General features: G+C 38.5%; 1 protein-coding gene across 2 annotated transcripts; it reads right to left on the reverse strand.

The window, feature by feature from the left end:
• Positions 1-2,295: 2,295 nt before the first annotated feature.
• Positions 2,296-8,235, reverse strand: atp6v1c1a (ATPase H+ transporting V1 subunit C1a). Of its 2 annotated transcripts, none has more exons than XM_079562075.1 (13): positions 8,109-8,235; positions 7,496-7,657; positions 6,937-7,004; positions 5,901-5,986; positions 5,550-5,644; positions 5,390-5,481; positions 4,489-4,587; positions 4,354-4,422; positions 4,166-4,258; positions 3,982-4,075; positions 3,711-3,808; positions 2,900-3,026; positions 2,296-2,743 (listed from the first exon to the last, which is right to left on the reverse strand). In XM_079562075.1, the coding sequence occupies exons 2-13, from the start codon at positions 7,625-7,627 to the stop codon at positions 2,645-2,647; spliced, it is 1,152 nt and encodes a 383-aa protein (XP_079418201.1). In that variant the 5' UTR covers positions 7,628-7,657; positions 8,109-8,235; the 3' UTR covers positions 2,296-2,644. The 2 variants fall into 2 exon arrangements, with proteins under 2 accessions (XP_079418201.1, XP_079418200.1); XM_079562074.1 differs by having other exon boundaries at positions 8,058-8,214.
• Between the last annotated feature and the right edge of the window lie 3,433 nt (positions 8,236-11,668).

Here is an 11,668-nt window from a genome sequence, read left to right on the forward strand (position 1 = left end):
CTCTCTCTCTCTCTCTCTCTCTCTCTCTCTCTCTCTCTCTCTCTCTCTCTCTCTCTCTCTCTCTCTCTCTCTCTCTCTCTCTCTCTCTCTCTCTCTCTCTCTCTCTCTCTCTCTCTCTCTCCCTCCCTCTCTCCATCCCTTCAGAGTTAATGCTGTGCAGATAATCGTTGCTACTAGATTTCATTTAGTTACAAATTGTAGCCTATACTGTCAACCAGTGGTTCTTTCACACTAAGCCTACCATCATGCACTATTTATTTAGCCTTCCTACCAGGCCTGGATCAAGATCAAATCAGGACAATAAACCAGGCGTAGGCAACGTCCGGCCAAATCTGCTAATGTACACTAAAAATGTAAAATACAATCTGTCAATTTCTTTAAAATGTCCCAGCAAAACACCCAATTAGATCTATGATGTGATACAACATGGCATATCTTGCAGATGACCTTGTGTGGCACCAGTTGTATTTACTACAGTGTGAGAATCTAGGCTATTCAACAAACATCCTTTTGTTCATGAGCAACAAATTTAGGTAACCCTTACTTTATTTTATGAAGCAATGTGTGTACTGTACTATGGGATACACGATGACATGAAAAGTATTTGTACATGGTCAATGGTAAATGGTCTCAACTTACGTATATAGCGCCTTTCCACCTACATTAGGCACTCACCCATTCATACTCTTATTCATACACCAATGTACGCAGACACTGGGGGCAATGTGGGTGAAGTGTCTTGCCCAAGGACACAACGCCAGTGTACACTTTTAGGAGGTGGGATTCGAACCCCCGACCTTCCCATCATGAGATGACCCGCTCTACCAACTGTGCCACTGTCGCCCCACCTAATCTACATTCCTAACCCTAAGGGTCATATGTCTGATACCTCCAAAGTACTAGTACACATCAATTGTGTATTTACTACATAGGTTGCCTACAAGTTATTACAGATTCGATTGTTGCAAAGCAGATTACATTGTACTATATTTAGTTTGGTAATGTATCAAGCAGTATAGTATAGTATAGTGTAACCCACATTTATTCCATGTCACATTTGTAAATACTAAATATATACAGTGCGTACCTATATTACATTGGTAATTTTGCACCTCTGGACTCACTGTCCCTTAGTAGAAATGCAAAGGCCTATATACAAATAGTTTTTGATATTGCCTATGTATTCGCACCGAACTTAGACAGGACAAGGTAAAAAAAAAAGAAAACGAATTTAATAAATGCAAGCAAAGTTAATGCCACTACAGACACTATCTTACATTCATTGGGCCTGTTTACTACAAGATATAGCCTGTTCACTGTTAGGAAATAATAATAAACAGTCGATTTGGCAAAAATGCAGATCGGAAACACATGTCCATCAGGGATTTGACCTCCTTCCCTTTGATCCCTCAGGCACATTAGAGATGCGTGATTCCATTATGCTTTATGGTCTTCTTATGTAATGTACAGACGTAGCACACTGTTCACATACAAAGGAATCTGTCTGTAGTGACACAAGACAAGAATAGCCAAGTGCTTTTAATCTAAATGGATTTTAAATGTTGGCTAAAGATTTAATTTACAATTTTGGACACTCAGCTCATTCAGGTCTGCTGTTTGAGAGAACAATTTCATAATAGTTTCATAAATGGTGAAATCTGTGCAAAATACTTTGAGAATGAATTTGTAGAAATATTCATGTTGTATCTACTTTTATAAATAAAAAGTATTTTCTGCTGCACTTTTTCCTCTTAGACCATTATATTGAAGTGTGAGGTTTAAATTCCTCTAAAAGGCCAGCGGGGCTGCAGCTGATCATGAGTCATCACAAGGCTGCTCTCCTCAGTTAAGATTTTCTCTTTCCCTAAAGATCATTTGTTTAGCTTACTAAATATTATATATTACGTACATTGTTGCTATCTTGAGACAAACTTCAAGCAGATTCTATTTTTCATGCTTTGTAGCTCATGGTGAATTTGGTTGACTACTTTTTCTCCACAATTTATTTCAACGGCTATTGCTATTACGACCACTTAAAACTTAATAAATTGCTTACTTAGCCCATACTGTGGAAAAAGACGATGGTGGACGCTGCAGACCCAAGTGAAGAACCGGGAATTTTCAAAAACACATCACTGAAGCTGTGTAGTGTTGATAGTTCTCATATTTATTGGTTGACCATAATTAGTTTTCCATCAGTATTTTTTTTTCCAATTAATGGATGTCACAATACATCTTTATAGATTTTCTGACTGCAAATATACACAACATAAGACGACACGCACTCATAAAACAACTATACAATGTACACACAAACCACAGCTGCAATGGACACAGTGACTCTCCATTTGTAAACCTGGTGATACACTATCGATACAGCTACACTCACCAACACGAATGGAATGATGAATTTTCACTTCACATCAAAAGAAATGATTTGGTTTGTAAACAAAAACAATATTTAAAATCTTTCCGTCCCTTAAGCCTGAAAACACCACAAGGAAAGGGCATGCAGCGATGTCACAAAGCAGCTGAATGGAACAAAAGTCAATGAGGACCATGGATAATATAAAGAAGGTGGGTTGTGTGTACCAAAAAACATAAATTAAGAATCGGTGGGAAAAAAAGTGAGGTGTACGGGGGATTAGGGTTTGAAGTCCAGAAGGTTGCAGTCGATTTTGTAGTAGACGTACGGGTAGTACTCCTGCTGGCTCAGGTTCAGTCCTGGGATATCCATCGCTGACTGATGAATACATTTAAATGTGTTAAATGGAGTGTGCAGCAAACAACTATTTGAACTGTTTTATTTAGGACACCATTATACTATTTTTGACTGAACAAAGGAATTTGTCTGCATTTATTATTTAGTAATTAGTAAGTATAACGTAATGTCACTCACATCAATGATGGCTGCAGCACTGCTATCCAGGTGTTTGTAAAGATCATTGAGCACCTCTCTCAGTTTCTTCATGTTTTTCTTGTTTGGTTGAAGAAGCATGGCCTGGAAGTTCACGGGGAGCCCATACCTGACAACATATAAAGGCACCAGACATCAGTTTCAGTACGACTTATTTTTTTCTTAAATGGGATGGCAATCTCTAGAAGCAAGAGGTGAGCAGCATCTGCTGTTTATATACAAAGCTCTTTCTGGGTTCCTGCCTGATCATTTGTTCAGCTTGATAAATGTCAGGTCAAATGCTTACCAGTTGAGGTCTCAGGACATTTTGACTCTTGAGTCACAGCGTGTCAAGACAGAATGGGGTAAGAAGGTTTTTTGCTGCTTTGCACCATAAGCTTGGGATGAGACTTTGTGTGTGGAGAGTCTTCTTACCCTTGAACAGTTTAAATCCCTTGTGAAGGATCTCCATAATGCTCTTGTTTTTAAGTGTTATGTTCCTGCCGTTTATGTTGTTATTGTGGTCTATACAGTATGTTTTAATTAATTTGTAGAACTATTCAAACAGGTCTCTCTTGCAAATGAGATACTGAGTCTCAAGAGACAACCTGTATAAATGAAGGATAATACTGTAATATGATAACCAACAACGCTGCACAGTAGCACAGCGATTAGCACTCATGCTTCACAGCTAGAAGGTACCAGGTTCGATCACTGGAGGATCCAAATACTCTCTTCCTCATCCTATTTTCCAAACAATATAATCCGATCATTTCACTCTTTGACTAATGTAGTGTTGTTGTGTGCTTCGTACCTGAGAACAGACTCCACAAACACCCTCAGTGCTTTGATGTGGATCCATGCAATGAAGGCCTCACTGAAGTTAACTTTGAGCCATCGCACAAGTGGTCCCTGTGATGGGAAAATGTAGGGTTTAAAAGGAGAAATGCTTGTACACCAGTAACAATGAGTGACTTTTTCTTTCCTTTTTCAAAATAAAATGAGGCAATTAGTTAAAGATTTTTTTTCTTGCTCTTTCAAGGTTTGCAAACATATTTACATTTTAAATATGAATTTTTACTTACAAACTGTTTCTTCTTATCTGTAGACAGCCGTGTCATCTCCTCTTTGTCTGCCTTCATCTCTTCCTCATTGTATTGAAACTCTCTCACTGTGAATCTAGAAGGTCAAATAGACATAGTTTAAAGAACTTTTAAAAATGTATTTATTATTTTTATTTTATTTTTACCAGCGTAACAAGCATCTTACTTATTCTCTCTGGCTTTGTGCTTAAAGTCGTCAATGGCTTTTCTAAAGAGCGTGACACTGAACAAACCACTGTCATTGTCTTCAAATAACAGACTGTAAAAACAGAAGCGCATATAATAAATAGTAGATATAGTGACATGTATTGCATATAACACAATAAACTCCCATCATGGTTAATGATCTCTTACTTGGAGGATCGGGGTACTACCATCTCAGCAAGTGTTTCATACACTTTCTGCCAATCAGGATACGAAGTCCTACAATATAAAACGTACAAATTGTTAAGTTTTATTTCCTATTACCAATCAGCCATGTAAACTTACTTTGGTACAACCACCAGCAGAGTGATGAGATATTCTGAATCAAGAACAAAGTCATCCTTTTTCACGATGTCCGCCAGGCTCCTGGTGAGCAGGCTCCCCCTGGTGGAAAAGAAAGAAAGATGGAAGTGGTTTTTACAGTTAAATAAATCTCACACAAAAAAACGTGATAGAAACAACTGATGGGTGTTTAAAAAGCCTGTAGTCACAGAATGGAAAAGATAACTTTCATAGTGAACCTAAAGATGGATCTATTTGTTAAACACTGGGATAAGTGGGAAAGATACGCTAAACAATATATGCCTGAATTTACATAAACTATTATCTGCTTTTAGTTGTCAAGAGTGCAACAGACTGATATGAATGCCTTTGTTCTTATTTCATTTTATTTTTTACATATAACTACTTGAATTAATCCCAATCCGGATAATGATATGCTACTTGTGTTAACTCTCTGGGTGTTCAGTGGTTAAATTTTTTTTTTGTTCTTTGTTTTTCACTTAATTCTTTTTTATTTTATTTTATTTACTTATTTGCAAAGGGGGAAGTAGACAAAACAGGTAATGTCCTTGAATATATTTGCCATCATGTTTAAACAAATATGATTGTAGATTCACTACTTGGCAAAGGTACTGTCTCATGTCTCTCAATAAAAACATGATTGAAAAAAATAAAAATAAAAGCATGTAGTCAGTGAAACCTCAGCACAGTGTATTGATGTTGTTTGTTTGATTGTTCAAATAATCTACTCTCATCGAGCTCTTTCTTTTCCGTTGCTGTTGGATTTATGCAAAAAGTAGTGGAGCACAACAAAAGTAACCTTGTCTAATATCTGCCTATGTCACACTGAAAACCTGAAGATATTTTTTTGCAAAATACATAAAGATAAACCCCTGGTACTCACGCATTCTTCCTCTCCAGGTTCTGCAAATTTCCCTTCAGGTTGTTGTATGCTGATGCTCTGGTCTTTAAGTCATTGTCAATTTGAGTCACTTGCTGAAAAGAAAAAGCAAAGTGATATTCCACACACAACATGCATAATACAAACTCTTCAAAAAGCTTACCTTAGAGACAATTTCAGAGATGTTTTTGAGTGACTGTTTGATGGGGTATTTTGCCATGTCCCACTGAAATCTTGTAATGTAGGTCACAAGATCAACTAAAAGAAATAATTGCAATCTTTGTTATGTCATCTTTATTCTTGAATTCTTAATGTTTTGCTGCAAGTGTCAAACATTAATCATGGTCTATGTACTTCCTTTCCAACAACAAAACAAAGGATTTCAGCGCCTGATGCATATGATTCGCTAAATTTGATAATACTGCCGATGGTGTTACACTCCTAATATAAGACCTGATAAACAGAGAAATACAAAGGTTACATAATATAATATAGTCGTTTGTCTTTTATATACCTCCGTTGGCCAGCAGATTCTCCTGGACTTTGTCACGGCTGTCCTCCAGCACGTCAGCCATGTACTGAGCCACCTTCTTCACCACACTGTGAACAAGCAGGAGACATCAAAACGCAGCTCGCCAACACAAACTGCACACCGCACACACACCTGCATTCTGACCTCGTCCTCTAAAAGTAACACAAACACTAGCTCACATCAAACACATTCACATTTTTCTGCTGAAATAATGCAGTGACAGGGAGATTTATGGCACAGTGTCAAAGACATCTACAAAAGAAGTGGGGCAGATTTTTGTAGCAACATCTCTGTGTTACTTTCGGATGGGATTTTTGTTTCCAAATCAGGATAAATTACATCTCTACACACAGGCGGCAAATAACTCAGTGGTAATAAAGATGACTAAAGAAAGAGTGGCTGGTGTGTCACCCGACTGTAAATGGCCGAGTTTGGCCTGAAGGATCCGCTGGCCTCAGACTGATGAGAAATTCCTCATTGTTTCAAAGTATTAGGGAATGGTATGCCGACACACATACAGGTACTGATCGGCATAGAAAGACTTTCATCTTGTAACACACTCTCCACTCAGTTTTCAGCCAAGCGACATGCAATGCTGCAATGTGCAAAAGGGAAAATACGCAAAATGAACTGTCTGAAACATTATTTCCTTATATTTCTAAGAATACTTGCTCTCATGAGCTGAAGGCATTATTAATTCTAGCCAAACATTCTTTTCCTCCAAATATTCAGGTATTGGTTGACAAACATTATGTCATGTTCTATTTTGAATGATTGTAGCTTAGAACAGGATTTACGTTAAAATCTGGACTAAAACTATCACAAAGAGTATTGTCATTACATTAGATCTGCGAATAAGGAGGTGACACACACAAAAGGAAGGGCATGCATCACTCATGTCAGTGTTTCAAAAATACATTTCCAGCCGTGTTGATTCTTAAGATGAGAGGCAGTTGTGTAGTTGAGCTGTGAGTAAAGATGTTGGTTTGATAATAGGGCAATAGAGAAGATGGCATACCCTTCAACAAATGAGTCTAGTTTCGCCAGCTCATCTGAGAGTCCCACCAGAACATCTAGGGTCCCCACCTGAATTAGGACAAAAAGAACAGAAGTCAAACGTCAGCACATTAAGACTTCACTTCAGAGGTGTTTTTTCAATGGATTTCTATGGATTGGGGGCCTGGTCAGTGCACATCAACTCCAGATACAGAGGGGCCTGACATGCTTAGGATGGCGCCTTTTTGTCCAGATCCACTCATGCATCAATAAATGTTCCTAGAGTGTGACTAGTGCCAAGGTCAGCCAGTTCGCTTGGCCACCAGCACAGAAAGGACTAGTATCAGTGTAGCTTCTCATTTGGATGAAACTTTCAGCAGATGTCAACATGCAGACAGCAGATGCGCTTAAAACCAGCTTTCCGTGTAAATATTTGGCTTATTCTTGACAGTGGATGCATCAGGTAAGCATAGTCATTATTGTCATGCGTTGGAAATGAGATTGGAGAATATGAAATGATGCAAGATGTGTTTATAAGCTGCAAACAAACAGATGGTCAACAGCTGAATATTGATCGTTACCTTGAGGTCTGGGATGCTGAACTTGTGGTTGGTAGACAGAACGTTGGGCCGTGTTGTACCTGCCATCATTTTGTCCCATGTTTGCTGGCAAGTCTTCTCTCCAGGAGCGGAGATCAACCAAAACTCAGTCATGATTGTAGACCCGATGCAGCTTTTGAAGGACTAAAACAAAAGTCTTGTTAGGCAGGAAAGAAACCGAGGCTGGCAACTGTTTGTTTTAGTTTGTAGATCAAATAATACAATATTCAAGCAACAAGCATTAATACTTTGGTCTTGAGAGCAACAGCAGGAGGTGTGACTCCATAACTATAATTTAAAGACATTTAAGCTAAACATATTTTTGGCAATTTCTGTGTAAGCCAGTTATTTCTGCTGTGAAAATAAATGTCGTTGTGCAATTTCTCAAAGCTGTTATATGGTAAGAAATAAAACATTATTTGACTTGACAATAATAAGTGTTAAGGTCAAGCAAACCTAGCTTATATATTAGCCACCGTTAGCAACATATCTCTGTAACAAATGAGAGTTGGGTTTGTTGGTTTGAATTGCAATCATCACTCACCTCTTTATGATAAAGCCAGTGACGATATATCTGTTTTTATAGAGTAAATACCTAAGAAATGATCATAGTGACGAGTAGACACAGTTCGTGAGGTCTCCTGACAGCAGCATCAGAGTCAGCTGATCCTCTGCTGCAAAGAGGAACCGGAAGGCCTCAGCCACAGCACTCCATGCAGGAACAAAGACGACCCCTGCTGGCCAAAGAGGGGTGCAAGGAAATGAGGCTATTGCTAAAAGAATAAAACATTTTTATCAGTATATTATTTGCTATATAGTTGGGCTTCTATAACAAGCGTGTGCAAGAAAGAATTTGCTTGTCTTGTACAACATTTTGAAGTAATTTGGGTTTGGAGGGTCTCTTAAATTAGACATGACAATGTGATTACATAATTGTAGATGAGGTTAAAGTGTACTTTATTAGTAATACACTTGCGCTTTACAAGCCTGTATTGACAAGCTTCTCATAGCGCCACACTGTAGTCATTATTCATTCACGCCATACTTGTTGGTGGCAAGCTACTAATGTAGCCACAGCTGCCCTGGGGTAGACTGACGGAAGCGAGGCAACCAATTTGTGCCATCAGCCCCTCCGACCGCCACAAACTACTCACTCACTACATTCATTTAGGGCCTATTGTACATGTTTTTAGTGGTAGGGGAAATCGGAGTACTAGAGGAAACCTGCAGACATGGGGAGAACATTTAAACTCCACACACAAAGGGATTGATCCCGGACTGTAAATATAGCTGTGCTACCGTGCTGCCCTAATTATTGTCCCTTTCGGGAGTTTGACTTTAAATGTCATCTGGATTAGCTGCAGCGACAAAAATATAAAGGTCAGTTTTAACCTTAACTGTGTTAAATTGTTTGTGGAAAATTTAACTTTTTAGAAGGCCTATTGAAATAATTGGTTTACATAGACCTTAATGATAATTAATGACTTTATAGGCATTAAAATGCTTTAAATGCCGCTAGTTTATAGTAGACGATTCATTATACTAGGGGTTCCCAAACTTTTTTGGCTGGGATCCCAAAAATGTAAACAACTCCAGACCCCATTGTATAAAGTTATTGCGTCTTATGCTACTCTAGGGTAGAAAAACATGTTTAAAGTATTTGAGTGGGTTTAACAAAATACATGCTGTTTTACACTCAAAAATAGTTGCATTTTTCTTATTATTTCATCTTGAAATCATCTCGGGACTTGTTTTGCCTGATAAGTCACTTGGCTCTAGGATTTACTTAGATGCACCACACTCAAACCACAAGTTAGATTTTTCTCCTCACATTCCTACATGGTCCATCAGCCAAGGGCAGTGCAGTTCAGACACCCACTCAGCAACAGAAGGCTTAAGAGTTACTAAATTTGAAAAGCTGGGTCAAGTTTCCTGACTTTGGGAGTCTCCTGCTCAGAATCTAAAGAAAACGCCCCCAAAGGGACATGTTTATAGTCCTGTGGGTCTGGGGTACATTGTTTGGGACACAATGGTTGGGCTGCCTGGAGCCAACCCTTGACATCAAACATCAGAGAGAGATTGCCCCAAGCTGGAGCAGGGTCAGTCTGTGGATGTTATCGGTCGGGACAGACAGACTGTAATCAGTCTGCTTTCTGCAGGGGGCCCGTGACACGCTCTATTGTTCATGAAATAAATCTTCTTACAAATTGTATAATATATAATATCAAAAAAATGCTCTCTATTGGGGTCTAACTCATATATTTTTAGGGCCAAACCCAGCAGCTTTGGACACCAGTTAGTCCAGTGGCCCTTAGGTCTCTCTCATAACAATATCAAATGAACTGTATCATTAAACTTCATCAATCAAACAACCACTCAATGCAATCTACATTGTTGTGCATTGTTTTTGGCTTGTGACATGTGACATGTGGGCAACATCTCAAACTCAGGTGAACCATAAGACACTCAAAGTTTAAAGCCTTTCATAAAATCATGATTAATTCCCTGGTGATATCAAAGAGGAAATGTGGGTCAAATGCTCAACATTTTTAAGATAATGATATTGTTTTACTGTCATGCTTGACGGCATAGCACACAAGAGAGATTTGGTTTATGTGGTTATAATTAGCTTATTTGAGGAGTGACAGACAATCATTTTTGATGAACGCCCAGTCGCCCATAATGCAATGTAGTCACTCAGTATAGGCCTATACAGTTTATATTATTCTCAAGTTTCTTAGCAACTTGTACACTTTGTCTTGTAGATTTGCCATTAAACATCCAAAATCTGGCCTGTGGCACAGGAAAAAGAGTCAGATGTGCAGATATCAGCATATTTATGGTTTGATTTGGTTTTATATCAGATGCCCCTCTTGACAAAACCCCATAAGAATGGGTACGGCAATCTGTGAACCCGTATTCACAAAATAAATATGAAATTCCAGCTCCTCTCTTGGTCAGTCAGGGTTAATGTTTCTTGTCTTTCTATTAGCGAGCAGTGATGTAATCTGTTTGCAATGTTTGCAAATAAGAATTCCTGGTGCACAATGCAGTCACTGGAGTATTTGCTTGGGTGGTTCACATGTGGCAGTGTCGCATACCCAGTAGCTGTGGCGACAATTATGGTCCAAACAATGGAAATCAAACATTGTGTGTTACTGGAAGCCACTTTAGATGCTATGTGTGATTAGACATAGCACACATGCATAGTCTGAATTTGTGGCGGTGAAAGCTGACACAAAACACGGAACAGCTTTTGTGATGTAGACCAAGCGCTAAAGCTGCTACAATAGACTTTAATAAATAGTTTTATTACAGAGACAAATGCTGTTATGTGGTGGTCCCTTCCCCAGTGTGTACTTGCAGGTCTTGCATAAACAATAAGAAAAAAAAATTGGCAGTTAAATAACAAAGTTATCCAACTATTCACAGAAACACCCATGTAGAATGACACCATTCATTTGGTCTCTGCATAGCCCGATACATCATTGGCAGAAACCATAAGTTGGAACATTACATTAAATTTCTACCTCTGAGCCACTTTTCAAACTGTAACTTCAGTAAACAATGGGCCTACTTTATACTTGTGTTAAATTATGTATTCAACTCCAAACTCAAAGTCTTCCTTTGGTTTAACCTTTTGTTGAGCTCCATGCAGCTTTCAATAGGCTTCATTTCTTTTTCATTAATTAAGCCATAACTGACCATTAAAGAAACAAAAGGTAATTGGACAAAACTGATTTTAGTTAATAAACTATAAGCTCTTGTTTAGCTATGGCAGCATGGACGTCCCTCTGAAGCCTCCTCATGGCCTCCTCCTTCAACATTATATTCTGGAGGAGGGACTCGAGGGAGATATGCAAATTTACCATCTTTTGAGGAAGAGAAAATTCTCTGCGCTTGTAGCCCTACAATTTAAAAGGCAAACACAACATTCCAACAGTCACAATATCTCCGTGGTTTGGACAGCACAGCTGACTTCAGCTTCAACAAGATGATGGGATTTATATGCAAACTACTTTTATGATCTTTCACATTAAAGGACAAACTTAACCGGATGGTTTGCAGCTCGTGACAGGAACAAAATAACAATCATTGGACAATATTTTATCATCCTAAAATTATGATGGAAAGCAGAAAGAAGCCAAAACAAAG

The sequence above is a fragment of the Gobius niger genome (genome assembly GCF_951799975.1).
Source record: "Gobius niger genome assembly, chromosome: 8".
Classification (NCBI taxonomy): Eukaryota; Metazoa; Chordata; class Actinopteri; order Gobiiformes; family Gobiidae; genus Gobius; species Gobius niger.